The following is a 21985-nucleotide window of genomic DNA, read 5'->3' as shown; positions in this document are numbered from 1 at the left end:
GGATGTGACATGTCGTTTCTGCCCTGAAAATGAGTCTGCCCATCTGTTTTTTACTTGCGTGGCAGCACGCTACAAGGCGTGAACAGCACACCTCCATGCTTTTCTCAATACTTTGTGTGGATTGCTAATCATACCGCCTGAGTAGGAATATTCAGATCGCTGGCGTAGCTGCTATATGTTGGGCCATTTGGAAACTACTCCTTGTTTTGAGAAAAAGTTGATTCGATCTCCGGCTAAACTCATTTGTTATGCATGTTCTTTCATGAAATACTGGGCATGTTTGCACATTGGGGCCGAGGGCCACATGTTGCCGGAGGCCGCTCGAGCTCTGCCAGAGGAAGCCATGAAGCATCAACCTAAGCGGCGATGGACATGAAGCGTATTAAAGGCAAAGCCTAACGATGATGATGAGGAAGTTTGATGATCTGGTTTGATGGTTGCGATCAAGATTTTGTTGAAGTCACAAACTCTTTTTGTGCTGGTTTGACTCCGTGAGTCAGGTTTTTGGCACCGCGCGCGTCTTGTCCTGTAAATATGCCTTACTTTACCTGCAATTTCTAAAACCTTGAGAACTTCTGTGGATGAGGTCTTGATAGCCAGGGAGCGGCAAGTAAGTAGTACAAAACTATGTGTGGGGTGATTTTTTGCATTCCGTATCATCGATACTGGAATCCGATCGCATGATTGTAAGAAGAAAAAAAGCAATATTTATACAATGTTGGTATATGATATATATTTGTTAGTACAATTAATCCATGTGTGCATGCATGTCTGCGCACATGGGAGTATATAATGATATATATAAAAAAAATGAAGCTAACAAGGACATACATACTCCACGTATAAGTAATTAATAATAATCGATCATAACTTATGTTAGCCAACGATGTCGTGGTCCGCTAGGGTATTATGTTCACCAGCCGGTTTTCCATCGGCAGAGGCTGGGGCTTGAGCTTGCGGCGGCGTGGGCGCGGACGCTGCTTCCTCTTCCGCCAGGAGATACCGCCGGCCGTCCCTGCATGTACATACGTCCGCGCCAATTAACGTCTTATATTTTACAGAGTATCTCTTCGTTTCTAAATATTTGTCCTGATATATAGGAACGGAGGGAATAGTTATTTCAGAACGGAACGGTCCAGAATGAGTGTCGGAGATACAACTTTATACTAAATCTCCGACGTTTATTCTGAATCAGAGGGAGTAGCAAATTAAGCCGCCGGCCTCTGGATGATATATACCTGTGGCCGAGGAGGTCTTGGTGGTAGCGGGTGGCGGCGGAGACGAGGTCATGGAGAGGGCCACCGTGCTTGAACCGGGTCTCCGCCGTGCGCTTCTGCCAGTACTCCCCGACGTCGCCCTCCTCCATGTCCGCCATGGCCGCCGTCGCCACCACGCACACCATGGCCGTCACAACCACCCATATCCTCATCGCCATCGATATATAAATTATATTATGCTCTTCTCCGATCCTGCGCCCTGCTAATTAACTGAATTAACTCGATCCCCTGTTAGCTAGCTTCACGCACAATCTCTCCTCATCTACATTTTATATGTACGCATGCATGCATCTCGATCTGGCTGCCCGGACATTACGACCTTCTTCGTACCCCCCGCTCCTATATTTTGCATAGAGATAGATAGATGCCGGCCGTGTTTAGGCGTACGGCTCACGATGAATTCACGTGTTCCCCATTGGCCGCCCAGGTTCCAATCACTTGGAAATAGTAAAGGGACTAGTCAACAATATGCATATCTCTGCCTATGTAATTATGTACTAGCTCTTGAATCAACTTTTCTGTTGTAATCTCCGCAAATCTCGCTGTACATATATCGGATCCAGAGTTTTCAGAGGAATTAATTTGAGATTGACTATGATTAACAAGCTTTGGAGTCACATCTGATCTTGAGAAGAAATTTTTGTCAAAGGTCGTTCCGTAGGTCTAGAGGAAAGGTGCAATATGGAGTACCATTAATTAATTTGTTTTCTGAATGTTTGTGACGCAACGGATCGATGCATGGCTATATATAATCTCCTGAAAAATATTGCCTTCTTTTATCCATGAAATTTTGTTTGCCCACAATAATAATTATACTTTTGATGTACACATATTCCTGCAGTCGTGCTGTTAGAATTGTACACAAATGTTGCATACATATCTTGGTGCAATATGTTTTTCATGTACACATGTGCTCAGAGTTGTGTCCACTTTTTTCAGACCATAATGTTTGTGCTATAACCATGCTACAACCTAAAATTCTGTACAAAATTCATTTTCCATTCCATCTCATAATTGTGGTAGTATGTATCCTCAAATACATGCTAACATGTCCCAGAAAATACAGAGGCTACATACCAAACACAGCATAGCTATATACACCCAGCTACCAACACCCGTAAAACTATTCATATACACCAAAAAACTAGTCACTCTGTGCCGCATGGCGTGGGATCTCTCCACTCTTGAGACAAATAGATGTATGCGTAGGCTTGGCCTCATCAGATTCAGACAGATGGGAAATCAAATTCATTTGACCTCACCGCAAAATCAAGATCTGACGGCCCAGTTAAGTTTGGTGATGTCAATGGACATGAAGGGCTTTAGAGAGGAGCCTCGACTTCTCTGAGATGTCCTACCCTTCAGGCAACTCATTTATAAAATACTCCGTATGTAAGAACCTGCTGGTCGATATCCTCGAAGAAGTTGAATGACAGCATGCACAATCGTCATGCCCTCTTGCGAGGTTCCCTGAGAATCACCATGTTTGCTGGTGGTACCGTTCATTAGATCCGAGGACAGAAGATACGCAAAGCAACCGCAGGTCCCTCTGACAGAGAACCAGAAACCATGACCTGATTCAACTAAAGTTTCGGAGACAACCAAATAAGTCAAAAGGCAAATTAATCTCAGCAATCGAACTACAAAAGTTATGCATTGATGCATGTGTTTTTGCAACGCAATAGATCAAACGTAGCTTCAGAGAAGCGAGTTTAAAGCCAAAGTAGCATCTACATGTTGCTTAAGAGAAGCATATCAAAAGTCAAAACTTAGCGATACCTATGATAGTAACAAAAGATGAAAAATATGATTTCCCGGCTAACTGCTAGTCTGGACAAAAAAGACTTACCCAGTCACCATTGCATCAAGGCTCTGGCTGGAACGGCTCAAGAGAACCCCAAGTTTTTCCAACCTTTATTTTAGTGCGTAAAGGTACTGTAACAGGAAACAAACATCAATTAAGTTTCAGCTTTGAAATGAAAATCAACTGACACCATCAAGTTCAGAGTAAAAATGGCACCCAAGAGTGAAGCTGCATTTTCCATGCTTATCTGTAGCAGCCTTCCCGCCTCAGCTACCATAGATGGGTCAACTTCAAGCACAAGTTCATCATGCACCTACAACATGCACAATGTCATTTTAATCTGCTTTCCATGTTCAACAAGTAAAACAACAGAGAAATCCAGGAAAATGGGTACTTGATGACAGCATCAGAAAGTACCTGCAGAATAAGGTGACAGCGCCCTCTGATTTCTGAAAAGTTATGCATAAGCCCATTCATGGAATCAACTGTACAATTCCCATTGGTAATCACAGAATGAACCTTAAGCATAGCCACCTTGATAATATCAGCAGCTGAACCCTGCATATAATAGCGCTTCAAAACAATGAAACTAGCAACAAAATCAAAACAAAATGTCTTGTTACCTGGCAAATGGAATTAACTGCTTGTCGCTGTGCTTTAGCTTTCTCTGTGCTATTTCCAGCAGTAATTTTTGAAAGAAAACGTCGTCGTCCCATCAAGGTCTCCACATATCTGAATGTGATAATAGTTTTGAAGTTACCTTCAGTAAGCTTACCACAAGTAGTTAGGTGTCTTTTTTTATAACCAATGGGACTCGTTGTTTCTTACACTTGTATATAAGACAAACAGATTAATTACTCAATAGATGTATCTTTTCAGATTTACTAAATAGTAGTTTCCCATGGGATTATCAACTTGTTCCATGAACTTGGTAGTCGTGGACCTAAATTTAACCTAGTAGAAGTCTAGCCACCTTTTGAATTGCAAGCATATATTGCAAGGCTTTGATATCAGCACTATCTTTTTAAGAACAATATCAACTCTACATTGTTTTAGGGACGATATTAGCGCTATATCAGAGTTCATATTATTGTGATATTTTATTCTTGGTGCGATCGTTGTCTTTTTCACTCCCCTCCCCCTCATGTCCAAATACTGGCTCAGACCCTGTAGGTAGACAACCTATCTTTGAGACAAGACCAGTATTCCGAAGATATTTTTTGAATGCTTATTCCGAAGATATTGTGGGCACTGATGACACAAAATATGTATGGAAAGGGTTGCACATAAGGGCATGCAAAGTAAAAAGAATTCATGGAGGGAACCTTCAACGCTACAATTAAAACATAAACCAAATTTATCATGGACTTCTTTTGACTACACAATAGGTCAAGCCTGCAGTGATGCCAAGCTTAGCCTATGCAACAAGCTAATCGTTCTCTATTGTAATTAGTGGCAATTGCAAGCAATTCTATTTCACCTTTGGTCATCAGGACCACCAGTTTGGCCATTTGCAATAAATTGAACGTCTCACGTTAGAACGGGAGGAAGAGGTGAACAGATTGTCACCACACTGCCAAATGACATCTTTACGAGAGTAAAATGTTGCATAGAACTAGTGCAAAATCCTGAACTGGTGTCCACAGAGAGTGTACAAATTAGAATACGGGCAGAAATGTTTAGTGAAAACTAAACTCACCCTTTTTGGCGACATGATGCCACAGCTGCATGTAACCACGAAGAAACACCTGGAAAGAATCTCTTGAAACTTTGGATTTTCTGTGCAGCTTCCTCTGGGCTGCATTCGAGTTGTTCTGCGAGGGAGTTGGCGCCCATTCCGTAGAGGATGCCATAAATAAATCTTTTTGTGTTATCTCTGTCCTTGGAAGAAACCAAGGACTCCTCTTTGCCGATCCATCTTGAAGCAATCATTGTAAACACATCAACATCTGGTTTACTTAGAAGCTCAATCAACACAGGATCTTTAGAAAAATGCGCCATGAAACGCAACTCAATCTGAGAGTAATCAGCCGTTACCAACAACCAGTTATCCTACCAAAAGAAACAGGGAGGCAATGATATTAGCTGCTAGCTTTTAGGAGTATTCAACAAGCGAAAGATGGTTGAATGAGCACTACTTGTGTGGGAATAAAAAAATCACGGGCATTGATTTCATGATGAACCATTGACATGCTTGTCAAATCTTTATCATTCTTTCCTGTTGTAAAATCCACCATGTGCTCAACACACTACAAATGAATAATTTCAGTCAGTTACTGGTTGAAATAAAAGAAAAAACAAACGGAACATAAGGACAATTAATAACCTGGAGATTTGGCTCTTCCATTGACAGTCGACCAGTAGCAGTTGATGTCTGAAGCCAATTTCCATGTATGATGTGCCTTTGAGATTTGCTGCACAACTGAGCCCGTGAACAAATGGACCCCAATGTGCCATTCAACAGTTTGGCCAATGTTCTATGATCCCTAATTACTGAGATAATTGGGTGCAAATCCCTGGAAAAAACAACAGATGCCTTACATTAAAACAAAAGAAAAATTAAGGTGTTCCTAAATTACTGATCGAACAAACTTAACAAAAATATTGATCTAAATGTCAAGTTCAGCTAGAGAGCTATCATCATCTACATTTGCTAAGACTTGGTTGTAAACAATGTACTAGGACCTGCATACTGCTAATAATGATTCTGTAGATCACATAATCACTACTGGAGAAGATCCGTAGTATACTGCATTTTTCAAGGTATTTTCTAGCGAGCAGTTTCTTATATCTGATCTGGGTCAGGTCCTCTTCTTGTGTCCTTGCCTCCTTGGGGTCAAGGTTTTCTCTACTTCTCTGGGCTTCTTCCTATCCCAAAATAAAGTATACACAGGTTACACTTAACTGTGTTTCTCTAACTAATCAATGCACTGCCAAGACTCCCATGGAGCTAAATCTTCACCTTTGGCCCAATAAACGCAAGCCTCTTGTAGATTTCATGTTCTATCCTCACCTTGCCAGGAGTCTGGTTTCCCTTGGTATTCACTCGTCATGGCATTTCATATCAAGTGCATATCAGTTTGTTTTTTGCTCCCACCATTCATCTTTGTGCTCTGCAATATCATGCTGGAACTATATCTCACATCGTCTTTTCTTCCATGCTCCAGCTCTTTACAGCTTCAGGCAAATTCTGCTCATTCTTGAGCTAGTGACCACTGAGATAGTGGATCACTTTCTGCCTATTATGTTTTCTAGGTGATTCTCTAATTACATAAAGGACTAAGAAGCAGACAAAGATTTCTCATTCAATTGCAGAGGCTAAGTCCTGAGCTACGGCTCTTTTGGCAACACATGTGCTGTTAACATTGCCTAAGACCCAGTGAAGCATGAGCTCACCAAGCATATTGATGTCGATACTTCATATATGCAGTCATGCGTGCAGGATCATGTAATTGGTATTCACTATACAGTATGTGCCTTTCGAGTTTCGTGGTTTGGTGTCTCTCATTTGAGCGGGTGTTTGATATGTATTATAGTTGTTTTGTACTCCCTCAATGCGTAAATACATGATTTTCTACAAAGCGTGCAGTCAAGCTAGCCAGACTTGGACCGCTAATATATAAGAAATATTTAGATTCGTTAGATGAAAATAGTATCACTAGATTTTTCATGAAAAATACTTCCATAAAATAAATCTTCAAAGTTTTTCACTAACATATAGCGATCAAAGATACAGATCAGAGACAGTGGCGATGTCTAAAACATCACCTGTTTACAAACAGAGGGAGTACTACCTTATTGCACATGGTGTATCCCACGTATATATATTTGTATTTGTACCATATATTGAGCTGCCTAGGGCTCCACAGGAATACATAAGTTGCCTTGATCCTAACATGCATCATGTGAGCTTTTTGTCTTGTGACTCAATCCATTTGAATTTGACATGAATGTGGCTGTGGCTTGTATAATTATATTTACTATTATATAAATAAAAGTGGTGTCCCATCCGTGCCTTCCACCTCCCTTTACAACCTTGCTAAATGTATCCAACATTCCAACAACAAATAACATAAAAAACTAACTGAAACACAATTAAACTCCCTCCATAAAATTAAAAAACTAAATCTACAAAATGGAACATGACAGGTTGTTCCTATTGTCTTAACCCAAAAAGGTTACAAATTCACTTCAGTTCGACAAAAGAATCACCAGAATAAAAGTTACAAAACCTAGGAAAATGTTCAGCTCCCAAATGATGAGAAAAAAAAGCATTACCTTAGATGGTCTAGAGACTGCTTATCAGTGCTAGGATGTAATTTTCCTTTCTCGATACCTTTTGGGACTGGGAGTTTCAAGTGTGTATAAAGAATGTCCGCTATGTCAGCATTGGAATTTAGCGAGAAACTCTTGCCGACTAATTTGTATGCTTCTTTCTCTAGCTCCTTCAGCCTTTTTATTATAATATGCCTCGCACGGAGACAAGCCTCCATGTCAGCACCAATTCCCCAGAGTTCCATATCAGCAAGAACATTGACCTATCCACGCAAATATAATATGATAACTAAAGCAATTTGTACCAACTTGAATTAGACAAAGGTACAGAATATACCAATGGACCCTCGACTGTTTCTACTAAATCATTAAGATTTTGAGAAACAAGTAAGATCCTCAAAACAGAACCCAATGCTCTTGTCTGCGCAGCACGCCTACAGCAACCATCGTGTGCTGCTTTGTGCATCTGATTTCTCCATCTGCCATCACGATTTGCAGCTGCTGCAGCCTCACTATGTAGCCGTCTCTTCACCAACTATTATCAAAAAAAGAAAATGGCAGAAAAAGTTTGAAACAGCTCAGCATTGAAAGTAAGAAACAGTCGGCTATTGCAAAAGTTTTGGGAAATCAGTTTTAATTTTTTTTTGAAAAAGTCATGCAATACTAAAGGAAAGCAAGCATACATTGTGGTTCAAAACACAAAATATTATACCTTGTCAAGGTTTGGCACTGCTTTACTTTCCTCGTCGGGCCAGAGAATCCATGCAACCAAGCATATGTCTAATCCATTATAGACAGATATTGGTGGTAGCATCACATGCGTGCTGTCAAGGACTTCAATATTGTTTAATGTTTTATAGTCGAGGTGACTCCTAGCAAGCCGTTGGCAAGAAATACAAGGAGATTTAAGTGCCTGAATCTGGATCTTCAAATTCCATGTCATTTTCTTGACACTCTTTTGCTGCATAATGCCAACAATTCTACTCCACCTTCTGTTAAATTCTTCCCATATTTGGACAGAATCATTGTTACTAGTTGTGGCAAGGTCTTTCGGGAAATTGCAGTAGTAGATGGGTGAATTTTCCCAACAAACGGCCAATCCAAGAATTTCAAAAATGGCCGAAGATAGTTTAGTTGATTTCCTAACAAAATGAAGATCAAAAGTAAACTCATTAACTGAAGACCATTGATCAAGGAAACTATCGAACCCTCCAGGGAAGCTATATGCATTGACGGGACCTTTCTCGGCCACATTTCTGCTAGGCAACTTATCAATAATTTCTGTCGATAAAGGTGATGCTTCTTCTTGCATAGTAGCCATGCTGACATTATTCTCTATTCCTTCGCTCGCTTTTATTTGAATCAAAGAAATAGGGTGAATATCCTCCACTAAAATCTCTGTAGAAGCCCTTTGATCAACATAATCAAAGCAGATGTTTATATCATCACCGAGATGTGTCCCTAATGCTGACTCATGGCACTTAGCATGATCTCCACCAGGGGGAACAGTGATTTCTCGGGGTGGAGAGTCCTCACTTGCTGGGAGTAGAGGTGTGGTAAACTGAGGAACTTCTACTCCAAGGGATTTGAAAGCTGAGAATGCTGCTACCCTGGCTGCTTCGGCCTCTTCAAGAACAATTCTGCGAGCTCCATTTTTTACTTTCTTGGCTATACCCAATTGCATTCGTCTTAAACCAGAATCATCTATCAAGTGAATAAAATATCATAAGAGAGTGCAATTCAGAAAAAATAGCCAAATTATGGTTATAACAGTTTCAGCCAGAACTGATATAAACAAATAAAAAATAAACAAAGGAAGACAAAAGCCGATGAAGGAAGTGGATTACTTAACAGTATATATAGAGATATATGTATCAACTCTCTGAAGGACTTCTCTAAAAAGAAAAGAAAAGAAAATCCTGTGTTCCACAGTAATCTGTGAATTCCACTACTACTGCCGCTGCTGATCTAATATTACTGGTACAGCTGCTAACCGCCACCACTTACCAGTACTACTGCTTACAGTGAGACTCAATAAGTAACAGAAAAGTACACAAACATATTACAAGGCAAAAGCTCAACTGCTCAAGTATAGATGGAGTACTGACCTTGACCAGACCAAGTAGAAGATTCGAAAAGAGCTTTCGCGATTTGCAGAACAGATGCTTCAGCAATGTTAACAGGTGTACGCAAACCAGAGTTATAAAGGGCCCTTGCACGTGAGCCCTACATCCATGTTACATGCAAGGAGGTAAGAATATGAAGTCACAAGCAGAAACATTTCAACAAGGCATACATGCATTTTGGAACAAACCTTGACGAATGGAATTGATGTAAGTTCTGCAATCTCTGCCCTAACTCCAAACGAGACACGGTTTTGGAACTTGGCGACAAGGCCTTCTAAATCAAGCCAACCAAGTCTCTGACAAAAGGCAGCAACCATTGAAGCAAACCTGCCAGCATTTTCCTGCAAGGCTTGAATTGTACCCCTGGCAACTTTAAACGATTCACAAACGTCGGTGACAGGAATCTCCTGAAACATTAAAAAATTTAGATATTAATCACACGATGTATGTAAATGTAAAAGGATTCCAAAACATTAAAACTATATCATTTTGCCAGTAGAATACAAAAAACTAAGCAGCACATTGCTTAATTTATGGAGAAGCTAACTGGTAAAATAATCAATCAACAAGAGATTGAATTATACCTGAGCAAGCCTTGAAATCATCAAGGCAACATAAAAGCGCTTGGACACTCTAAGTGACTGCTCATTAATAAGAGAATTTGAACCTCCACTGGTGTTTTTCTTGGACTTGCCACGAACAGGCATTGCTGCCCCATGAGCCATGTGCATCAAGAAAGGTTCTATTACTCCAACCCGGTTGCCAACTGACTGCATTGTAGATACCAAACAAAAATCAACAATCCAGAAATTAAATAAACCTAAGTGAAAATCAATTGCTAAAATGTGGAAATGTTTGACTTGACATGGTTTGCTCCAATCGTTGTTACTATGAAAAAGTTGCTATTTTATGCCACTGCCAAGGTAACATCACTTAGTAAAATAAAAATATCCATGCTAGTCTCCTCCTTTTTAACGGACAGAGTACTTATATGAATACGAAAAATATTCTGGCTACAAAAGAAAAAGCTCCCTCCTATATTTCCTCATTGATAGAAGCGAATCTTTTAATCTTAGCCATAAAGTTGATCTTGATCCTAATCAAGAAAGCCATAATCATGGTCTCAAGGGATATAGCAGCATTGTAAATTTGTAATAAAATGAGGTTAGATGGCTGCTTGCCTGGTGAACATGAGGCGATCCATCTCAAGGTGAGGGAACAGATGATGCTAGCTGGATACATCTACAGTACCTAGCCTACGATGATGCTAGCAGGCTAGTAATACAAAGCCTGCGTCAAATGTTCGCCCTGATTTTAACACTACCTGGACTGATTTGCCGTTGTACGCTGTGCGCTATCTTTCAGTTGCTTATACTTTCCCTTACAAACCAAATCAAGGGTATTCTAAAATAAAATATAAAACCAAATCAAGGCATTGTAGCTGAGCAGAAGAAAAATTAATCTGTCCCAGTCATTTAAATGGATTTTTGGCAGTTCTTATGTCTGATGTGCAGCAAGCTAACTGCCTGCTAGTCTGACAACCATAAGTGCACAAGAGAGCCCTTAAACCAGAAAGAGACCAAAGGCAATCTGACCATGCGGACTCGTTCAATATAACTGACCTAACTGGAGCAAACATAGGTTATAAACTTCTAATGTATTAAAGTGATCTTTCCACAGAGCAGAGGCTTTTTGCTAACCGTGAATGCTAAATCATATCTCCGCATGAATGGGATTATCCAAATCCTAAAAGCCCAAACTGAGCATTATTTCACTAACCGTCACTGTTTATGTACCACAGTACCAGATGATAATCTTAAAGCAACCAACAACCAGTTTATGTACTCCTTTAAACACTTGAGTTGACAGTATTCACCATTAGACTTCCCCTCTATCAACAGTAATTTGCTGATAGGTGGATCCATCTCTCAACAATGACCACCTTGGGGGTTTTCATTTTTCAATGTAATATAATTAATTTTAATTTTGCGGTTTTGCTATTTGTAACTTGTCTGCCTGTTTAATTAGATACAGGCCAAAATTGTGTACCATTAGATTTTCATGAAGATTAGCGTGACATGTGGATAGAATTATTTGTATTGCTTCCATCGTAGCTTTAACATTCAAAATTTCAGGTAGTAGACTTATAACAATTATGTTTGCATCCGTCCAATCAAAACAAGTATAGTTTGAAGTTGGTACACATGGTGATATAAAATGCCAGATATGTTTTTTTGCAAATGCAACTAAAGACATGTGTACCTGCTCAAGAGAAGACAGTTGCATGAACCTCTCGTAATATAATTCCCAATCAGGTTCAACATCTACATTTGTGGGGGTTACCAAGTAGACTAAATGCAAGTCAGATGCCAGAACAAAACCTTCTCTTGCCCTTGAAAGATCATCAAGCACAACCTAAGTGAAAATAAAGATTGTTAACATTTAATGAAAAAATAAAGAAAATATAACAAGGGAAAGTTACATACCAGTGACTCCTCAGGGTTAAGGGAACTACCAAAACATGCTCGCCCAAGTGGAGTGGTGGAGTATATTTTGGTGTCATTGTTCCACTCAACAAACCTTTTATGGCACAACCAACGAAGGGAGTCTTGAGCAGATTTTACAACATCGTCAAAAGGTTTGGTGGAGTTAAGCAATGTACACCTCACATAACGATGGATATCACTTGCGGTTTGCACAATCCCACCAGCAACAACTTCCATGATTGCATGAGTCATTCCATTTTTGTCTTCTGACAGGCATGACTGCAAAGGAGGGCACTCACTTCTAATAATACCTGTAATCCTCTTTACCTCTTCAGGCTTACATACAAGTATCTGTATTTCAAGCATATGTATCAGAGAAAATATGTAACTTGGCCATGGATCAAAAGTAAGACAATTATTTTCAGTGCATAAAAGAATAGTTACAGACACACTAAAAATAATGACAAACATAAAATATCAATGTAGGTTTTGTAGCTTACACTCTCTCCTTTTGTGTCTATCCCAGTTCGACCAGCACGACCAGCCATCTGTCTATAGCGAGTCCCATCAATGAAATCACGACCTATCCTAGGTTGCCTGAATATAACTCGTCTGGCAGGCAAGTTTACTCCAGCAGCTAAAGTTGAAGTGGCAGTCAAAACTCGGACAAGACCTTTACGGTAGCATGTTTCCACAATCTCCCTCTCCTCAACCTGACAAAAGAGCAGGCTGTAAAACTCACTGGATTAGACAGAACAAGACACAGATGAGGAGCCCGATGATCTGGTGATGCATTCCAATAAACAAAAGAGAACAGAATTGTAAACGTAATCATCAAAAAATATGTATTTGTACGGAATCGTGTCACCAACTGAAAGAGAAAAATACTTTTTTACGTCCATTAACATACTCAAACAGCAGTAAAAACTGACATTCAGATATTTAATGCATCTTGCGAGCCCACAGTAATAACCAGGGGCGGACCCAAGTTGAGGCTTGTGGGGGTAGCTGCCCCACTTGACTTTTTGGCCCACTTGTATCTGGCCCACGATATATGAAGGATGTCCCCACTCAGCCCATACAAATACCCCCACTCAGCCCATTTTGCTCCCTCTCCAAAAAAAATTCTAGGTCCGCCCCTGGCAGTAACAGCACTAAAACCAGTCTTTAGCCCAAGCTGCATGAGGCAGAAGTTTGTCCCACTTACAATTCAGAGGACAAACCCCACCCCAGAAAATGGTATGTCTTAGGTCATACTGGCAAGATACAGTTCAGTCAATGATTGCCCTTGTATCCCAAACTCCATATGGGAAAGGAATTGTGTTGTTTGTGAGGTCTCGATCATTTACATGGGCCCACTTCTCATTCATTTGTGGGAACTTAATGTCAAGCTAAACTTTCACACGAAATTATATTGTTGTAAATGATGAATATAAAATGGTAAGTAAAAATATTGTACCGTGAGACCAGCATGGTGGTATGCAACACCACAAGGAAGGGTTTCTTCCAGTACAGGATCTAACCCAGCAGGACACCTCTTCAAGGCTTCAACTGCAGATGCAGCATCTTGGAACTCTGAACTAACTTCTTTTGAGTGAACATAAGCTACTTTCAAGTACTTCGCAATGTGTCTTGCAGTTGATTCACAGCCTTTCCGGCTGGAGCAAAATAAAAGAACAGAATGACCCTCCAGAATAACCTGAAGGCACAAAATTACAGTAAGGGCTAGGGCAAGGCACGTGCGTTGTTATGGATTTTTATACATATACACAAGTTTAAGAAGATTATACTATCATGTGTATCACATCAATTGATGTCTATACCTGCTCCCATTCTAACTGTTCATAAGAGATATGGTAAGAGGTAGGACAGTTCAAAGGTGATAGCACCACCGCCACCTATTGACATTTTTATAGTAGTAAAGAATTGAGAATGACCGGAGAGTGCAAATTGAATTTACCTCATTACACAACTCAACAATATGATCTGGATCCTTACCACCAAGATCAGCTACTTTTGGTAGTACTCGGACAATATTCATGTCTTTATCAAATAATTGATTACCAACTTTGATGAATTCCTCCAGTGGGACAGGTCGAAAGGTAGTTTGATAAAGTGCAGCCTGTTGTTGCATCAGAGACATCAAGTATCGAAAATTAAGTTTGCAATGAAGTATAATACGACTTCATAGAGGAACACATTACAGAAAGTCAAGCTTTCCTACGGCCTTGTAACAAGCATTCCTTGTAGTCTTGTACAAAACCTCACAAATTGATGCACATGTTGGAAACTAAATTACAGTTAATAACAATAGTGGCCAAATCCCATTGTATAGAAAATTAGAATGAAGTTGACCACAGTGTCAGCTTGTAGGCTTTAGCAGATATGTATATCGCTCTATAACACCACTCATGGTGTGGTTATTAACTTTAGTGGGACAATTGTTCAAGGTAATAAACCATCACATAGTAGGCTATGAATAAATTTGAAAATACTCCCTGGTGCTCAAGCAAGCTACGCAGTTGAATTCAATCGAGCCAGCACAAGGATCAGCTACCGACCATGCTAAAAATTGTGAGGGAAACGACACTCCATGCTAGCTATCTTGCCTCTTTCTACCTACTCTTCTCAGCAATTCATTTGACCAATCCATCCACCACGAAGCTTCTCTCGCTCTTCACCAAGCTCTCCATGGCATCTCTTATGCCCCTATCTCTCCTCCGAGCCAGTACATATCGCTCCGCCGCTGGACATTCTCAATGCCAACACATATCACTCCTCCATTGCTCTATGCCATTACCCTGTTTTCAAACACGATGCAGGCACCGGTAATTACATATGTTACTGGGCGAGACACGGCCAAAACCCCTATCAGTGTGTTTGTCGACCGCACGCAGTTGATGTGCCTGCTCGACAGTTGCATCCACCACCACCTCAGCACAAGCACCAGAGATAAGGTAGGGAGAAAATACAGATCTGATTTCTCTAGATTTTTTAGAGCTCTGTTGTATGATTTTTCAAAGGTGATCAGTTGTTGAAAGCTCTAATTCGTGCCACTCCACTTGGTAGGAAGTTATTTCGGTTGAGACCTTTTACAAACTGAAGTCAAAGTTTTGGATTTTTAATTAGTTTTGTAAAATTAGTAGAAAATCTCTAAAAAAAATGGTTGAAAGTGCTGAAAAATAGCTAAAAGTTCCAGAAAATCAATTTGTTAAAGTGTTTGTGACCTAATAGAAAGCTCATCCAAATCAGTTCAACAAAAATATTTGAAAGTTGTTTTCTTTTCCAATTTTATGTTATTTTCTGGGAATGGCCAGTGTCCTCTTTTCTACATCTGCACGTTTCAGAGAAGATTATCAGAAAGTGCCAAAAATTAGTCCGAATAAATTTTAGCTGGTTAATGATGAAAAACAAGGTATGCTACAACTCTGTTTGTAGAATTTCTGCTATTTAATATATTTGTGCTGCAATGTGCACTGCATATGCACTGTCTGCTGGGCAAGCGCCTAGGCAGCTATGCCGGGTACCAAGCGTTTCTTAGAGCAATGATTAAGAGCAAATTTCCTTCAGTACATTTCCTACATGGTGAATGAACTAATATCATTGAGTTGAAAGCCTTCTGGATAATTAAATTTCCTACATGCTGAATGAACTCCACATGCCTGTTTAAGGTAGACAACAACATTAACTAAAAAGTACATATGAACAAAAGAAATACAGTTTTCTTACTTGAAGCCAATCAGCTACGGCTGCAACATTTGGCATAGTAGCACTCATACCAATGATCTGCAATCCATGAGTGGCACCCGTCTTCCCACTGCTAGAACTCGAATTTTCTCCACTAGATGACTCTGAATTGCCTTCACCAGCTGCATACCGAAGCTTTGTCAGCATCAGCTCCAAAAGGTAGCCTCTGTGCTGATCACCAACCTATAACACAATTGTACATTTAGAGAAACTTCACATCTGTAACAGATGAAGTCAAAGGAAAAAGGACAATAGAACTACTTCAGATAACAAGTAGGACGATAGAAGTACTTCAGACATAGATGCTCTTCACATTATAATGGCGGCTTTAAAAGCAGTTCTATATTAATTTGTTGGAGTGTAAGGTACTTTAATGAAGTTTATTACCTTCTTCGGAGACATGAAAATAGGGACAAACATATGTGCTTATACTGGGGAGTTCAAAAGGTCATAATTGTGCGTCTAAAAATTTCACCAAAAAATTATAAAAACATGTAAAAACTTGTCCACCTGCAAGAATGAGCAAAAAAAAGTGCTCTTTATAAATATAACAAGAGGTTGTACCCCAGCACGAATCTTCTGCACAGGCAGGTAATGTGTGTGTGTTTTTTACAGCACAATTACATTATATGTTTGCCCAACTTTTTGCAGCGTACATGTTCTGATATGTTGCAGGTGTACGCTTTTATGGAATTATGCTTTAGTTGCACGAGTAGATACAAAACCATTCTCACCCAACAATAAGTGTGAAATGTTTACAGATACATTCATACAAACATAAGTAAATGCACCCCTAGTCCATAAACTTTTTAACGCAATCAGTAGGACAACATGTCGAAAATTGTGAAAAACCCTAGATGTGTATTACTAATTCATGGTTAGTCCAAATAGCCATGCTGACAAGATTCACCAGATGGCATGCGCACACTGAGCTGGACTACAGGCTATTTGGTTGGATGATCATTTGAAAAAATTGAGGGGGTAAATGATAGTAGGGGGGAGTATCCAGTGCTACCACCCCGTTAGGTAGTGTCGTGCTACCAATACAACTATATTACTAAACAGTCAAAAAAATCTACTGATAACATTGACAACGTTACGTAATATACATCTACCATGCCACAAAGTTTCATAGCTAAATTATATCCACACATCAAGAAACAAATAAGAAAAATCTAACAGTGAATAGTACCTACTTCAAAATTTGGTATGAATAGTAAATTGGGCTACTATTCATAGCAAAACTTATCTTTCTATTTTACTGTATATCATGTTTGGATTAAAATTTTGTAGAATGGTAGATATATCTTGTATGAATGGTGTCAAAAAAAAACAGGCATACATCAGTCCAAATGTACAAGTCAAATCGCAGAAATACTGATGGTATTCCATTAGGTCCGTAAAGGAAAGCATGTGCCGATGTGCGAAGTGCTTGACCGCACAGGGGGCCCAAAATCTTGGGGAACCAAAATTTTATGAAAACTTAACTGCAAATACTAATTAATATTGACATTATTTGAGACTCTCAGTAGTTATACTCCCTCCGTCCATAAATAAGTGGCGTGGATTTGTGTAAGAATCTATACAAATCCAAGTCACTTATTTCCAGACGGAGGGAGTACTAGGTAAATCTATTCTATTTTCTCATAAGATCTACTTGGTTTCTAGGAACGTATAATTGGTAGGACACATGCATACCTTCCACTAAAAAAGATCATAACTAGCTACACCATCATCAACCATCCTTTCATAAGAACCATATCCTATAATACAAGCATTTATTTATATTGGAGGCCAATTATGTATTATGCATACATAAAGGACATATTAAGCATCGGATTACACGATCAATGAACTATCTATAAGATAACTACTTCCTCCATTTTAAAATAGATGTCACTACTAACTAACAAGAAATTGCTCAGGTTAATTAGATGCAAATTGGTAGCATTAGATTCATCATTAAAAATCATTTCACAATATAATTCTATACTAATATCTTACTTACATATTTATCTTTTAAATATGTTATATGATATGGATGAATATGTTATCTTACTTACATACTCAGGTCAAAGTAGTATTAGAGACTGCCACGTTAAAAACTCCATCAGTTTGATATGGATGAATTGACTTATATGTCCTACCTAGGAAAAAGGCGATTTTATTCAACAAAACACTTGTCCAAACACGGCATTGTACATGGCATTAGAATTTTTTTCCTTTACTTCAGAATAAAAAATACTGAAACATTGGAGTATTTTCCTATTCTATGAGTAAAATTGACTCAAACATAGAGCTTGATTTCAAATTTCGCACAGGGCCCCTAATTCTCAGTATGGCACTGGATTCCATCATTTGAATAAACATGAGTAAAGAAACAAAAATCCAAACCAAAAGATACAGATTTTGAGAAGCGCATTGGTTTGGATGAACTTACCATATGAAGCTCATCTATTACAATTATACCAAGTTCAGAAAGGCGGCCATCCTCCAACAACTTGTTTACCAAAGAATTTGCCTTCTCTATGGTACATACAGCAACTGATGTATCTTTAGGAAGTGACCCTCCCCCCTGATTTCCATAGAAGCTACGGACATGCCTACCCAATGGCTCAAGAAGTTGCTCGAGATGTGCAGCCTGTAAAAAATTCAATTAATCATACAGTCAAACACACAAGTAATCAACAGTACACAAATCACTGAGCTCAGTGCAAGTATATACCTTTTCAGCACATAATGAAACATATGGAAGGACAAGAATTGCTATATTTCCACTGGACAATATTCGCCTCAACATCAGAACTTCAGCAACAAAACTTTTACCAGCACTGCAACATAAGAACAGCAGCACACGCACCAGTAGATTTTAAAAATTATGTAGAACAGGAACTGTTTTCACTTAACGCAGTTCACTAGTTCAGGACTCATAGAGAAGTACATATTTTAGAATAACCGAATAAAAAGTCCACATGGAAGTAAGAAAAATCGGGTTGAATCATTGGGTACTGAGATTAATCCACAGAAAAAGAACATGTAAACCTGCAGGTACCTCGTAGATGCACAGTATACAAGATTGCGTTTCTCTAAGACACCGTCCACGAGTAAACATTCTACCTGCAATTGATATGTGAGCATAATGGGTAAAAGATAATATAAAAAAACACTACAGTTAAAGGAAATAAAGTTGACGATCGGTGACTGTGAGGAAGAGTATCATTTGTACATGGACCTAACCAGGCACAACAACAGAATCACTACATGTGACAGTAATATTAATTTAGGGAAAATGATAGACGTATGTCCCAATTCTGATCAGGGCTGCATAGGACTTGTGGTGAACAACTTCAACACTTTTAGGACCCAGATACGCAGTTTTAAAGAAATGGGACTAACTTGACATTCAGGAAACATATAGTTTGCATGGGATACGAGGTGCACTTGTGAGTTATGACATAAACTCTTAACAATAATCTTTATTGAAATGATTGAACTACCACTATAGTTGCACACTTTTACTACTTAAGAGCAGAGTAGCAGGCACAATTGGTTAGTGCACACAGCAATGCTCGAATGGCCAAAATTTATGCTAGACTCCTGGCTGGATAATGTACGTGACATAGGTTGAACAGAAAATTAGTAGGAACTAACCTGCCATGGATACAGCTCTGAAATGCCTTTTTTCATGTATACAGCACAAAGCTGGGGAGGGAGCCAACTTGAGAGCTTGGAGTGGTCCTTCAGAGGAACAGAGCTAGTAGGAGTGCTCACTTCCACTCTTTGAGAAGCAAATTTGCTCTGGGAATCTCTGCAAGGCTTGCGACAATTTGAATATGCAGGAAGCGATTTAGTCTCACCATGGGTCAGTTGATTGAGGTCAGTCTTAACCATACAACAACCTTCTCCACCCATTTCAGTTGAATGACCCTTCCCTACCATGTTTGACTTGAACAAACCCTCACTAGGAATCATGATCGGAGAATTAGTGTGTGGGTCAAAAGTAATTGTCTTCAAGTCATCTACAGAATGCCGGAGGTTTTCCATTCTAGGAAAGCAATTGTCCTTCAGCTTACCCTGATCCACTTGAACATTTCCAGAAAAAGTGCCACCTTTTTCTTTACCTTCCAAGCTTGAAACTTGAATCTCATCCTCATGAAAGAAGTTCAAATGCTTCACAGGCAACGGAGAGTTGTTTTTATGGTGCCTAGTTGTTGCCACTAATTCTACTTTATTTGAAGACTCGTCCATCTGCTTCGTAACATTGCTTCCTACTGTATTTTCACAGTCGAAATCATCCTTTCCTGATATAGGAAGAGTCTTTGAACACAGTGCAACTGGACAAGATGACTTGTCCTCTGTCACATCATGGTATGCCCTTCTAGGACCCTTGTCAGCCAGAGCAGAGATGCCATCAGCAAATTCGATCGCAGCATTCCAGAAGTCCTCCCCTGGTGAAACCAGGGAGGACGCAGATTTTGGGGTCTGTCCAGGTGGTACAGAAAACTCAACCTTTTTCTGTGCAGTATTTGGGGTAAAGCTACATCTTTGCAAGCCTCCAAACCCCTCATTGCTCAACTTTGCTACCTCGCCTAATTCCTGCCAAAAGAAACATTTTGGAGTCTCAAAAAGCCACTCAAAGAAAGAATTCGACAAACAGCTTCGAAATTTGATGATACTTTAGGTCCATTATACCTCGAGAGGCTCAGAACCACTGCCATGAATAACCTTTGGAACTTCGAAGGCACCAGAATGAGCAATGCACTGCTTTTTGACGGATCTACCGCTGCAGGGAATGTGGCCCGCGCTCCTCTTCTGTTTCTTGTCTGGTTCGCCCTCGCCAGCATCACACATAACAGACGGGATAGAACTGCAAAAACAAGATCACAACCTGAACTTCGCGCAAGAACGGTTCTTGGCACCAAAACAAGAGAATACAAGTGTACCTCCTCTTCCCTCCCATCTCCCACATGAATCGCTCACCTGCGGTTCATCTCCAAATCGTCACCATAGCCCGCCGTCGCAGCCGCGGAATTGCAGACATCGACATCCATCGCGGCCGAGAGGCTCCTCCTGGCGCCCTCGTCCCCAACACCCTGAGAACCCGCCGCCGCCGCCGCCGCCGCGGCGGAAGGGGACCGGACAAGGTACCCCGCCAGGGACCCCTTCGCGCCCCCAGGGCTTCCATGCTGCGACCCGAACGGCAAGGGCTCGTCCTTGCGCGACGAGGACCTCCGCTTCTTGGCCGAGAAGAACTTGAGAGGGGCGGATCCAGGAAATGGTTAGGGTTTGGAGGCAGGAGATGGGGAAAAAAACTAGGGTTAGAGGCTTACCTTGTCCACTTGACCTCGGGAGGAGCCCGACGCCATTGCGAAGGGGAGGGGGAGGGCGGAGGCGGAAGGCGGTGTGCTGTGTGCCGTTTTAGTTTGAAAGGGGGGAGGCCGGGAGGGGGGGCGGAGGGGGGCGGGGGAGGGGCATCAGGCGATTCGTTCGCCCCCATTTTTTAGGATTATATATATATCGATGACTTGCTCTCTTTTTTCATTTTTCATTTTTACAAACATAAAAAATCACGGGAAATAAGCCTATTACCCCTTTCTCACACTATTACCCCTTTCTCCAAACTTGAAATTTAGGACTTTCACGATGTGCCAAATGTTAAATTTGTCACCTCATATTATTTGACAGCGGTGCTAAAAGTATCATTTCAACACGGTGTAACCAAAGCCAAATTTCTCCATGTATGGGACCCGCCATTGTTAAAACTCATATATAAAATGTAATCTCTCCTCCCTCATCTACTTTCATCAATAAGAAAGGAGATGCATACATGACAATTGTTTTGTATTGTTTGGAGAACTTTGGCACGGGGAGCAAGTACGTGATCTGGTTCCATTTTTTTTAATTTGGCAACCCCTTCACGGTGCCATGAAGTGGTGCCAAAAGTTAAATTTTCAATTTGGCATCTTAATTTGGCACCACTGTGGAGGCCCTTAAAATTCTCATGCATAATTCAACCTGACCCAAACTTCATCTATACATCAAACTGTTTTTTCGTCTCGATTGTCCAAAACCAAGCAAAGGGGTAAGGATTCTCTGGCATACACGGTAACCTCAGTTGATACGAGGGTACGACAGGGCGTACTGCGAGCCCCTACCGATCCACGCATTGGCCGCCTTTGTGGCCCATCTTTACCGTTGTATTCGATTTTTCCCTATATATTTCAAAAGCTTTGGGACTACTAGTGTTATAGTAAAATAAAAGCCTTATAT

At 40.2% G+C, this 21985-nt stretch overlaps 2 protein-coding genes across 4 annotated transcripts; both read right to left on the bottom strand.

The window, feature by feature from the left end:
• Window positions 1–707: 707 nt before the first annotated feature.
• On the bottom strand, window positions 708–1595 carry LOC104584872. The gene is made up of 2 exons (XM_010240653.3): window positions 1239–1595; window positions 708–1015 (listed from the first exon to the last, which is right to left on the bottom strand). Exons 1-2 carry the CDS (start codon window positions 1433–1435, stop codon window positions 877–879), a joined length of 336 nt encoding a protein of 111 aa, XP_010238955.1. The 5' UTR covers window positions 1436–1595; the 3' UTR covers window positions 708–876.
• Window positions 1596–2207: 612 nt separating this feature from the next.
• On the bottom strand, window positions 2208–21165 carry LOC100823290 (helicase and polymerase-containing protein TEBICHI). Of its 3 annotated transcripts, none has more exons than XM_010239000.3 (27): window positions 21046–21165; window positions 20696–20967; window positions 20408–20582; window positions 19367–20311; window positions 18768–18832; window positions 18441–18546; window positions 18156–18356; window positions 15698–15898; window positions 13929–14090; window positions 13428–13667; window positions 12469–12681; window positions 11969–12319; window positions 11745–11897; window positions 10067–10252; window positions 9671–9889; window positions 9465–9582; window positions 8069–9060; window positions 7694–7891; window positions 7360–7619; window positions 5408–5597; window positions 5220–5330; window positions 4781–5133; window positions 3705–3813; window positions 3499–3639; window positions 3298–3394; window positions 3127–3212; window positions 2208–2860 (listed from the first exon to the last, which is right to left on the bottom strand). In XM_010239000.3, the coding sequence occupies exons 1-26, from the start codon at window positions 21079–21081 to the stop codon at window positions 3142–3144; spliced, it is 6165 nt and encodes a 2054-aa protein (XP_010237302.2). In that variant the 5' UTR covers window positions 21082–21165; the 3' UTR covers window positions 2208–2860; window positions 3127–3141. The 3 variants fall into 3 exon arrangements, with proteins under 3 accessions (XP_010237302.2, XP_010237303.2, XP_010237304.1); XM_010239001.3 differs by having other exon boundaries at window positions 2208–2826; XM_010239002.3 differs by lacking the exon at window positions 21046–21165 and having other exon boundaries at window positions 20659–20789.
• Between the last annotated feature and the right edge of the window lie 820 nt (window positions 21166–21985).

The sequence above is a fragment of the Brachypodium distachyon genome, chromosome 4, assembly GCF_000005505.3.
Source record: "Brachypodium distachyon strain Bd21 chromosome 4, Brachypodium_distachyon_v3.0, whole genome shotgun sequence".
NCBI lineage: Eukaryota > Viridiplantae > Streptophyta > Magnoliopsida > Poales > Poaceae > Brachypodium > Brachypodium distachyon.
This window is presented reverse-complemented; position numbering and strand designations above follow the sequence as displayed.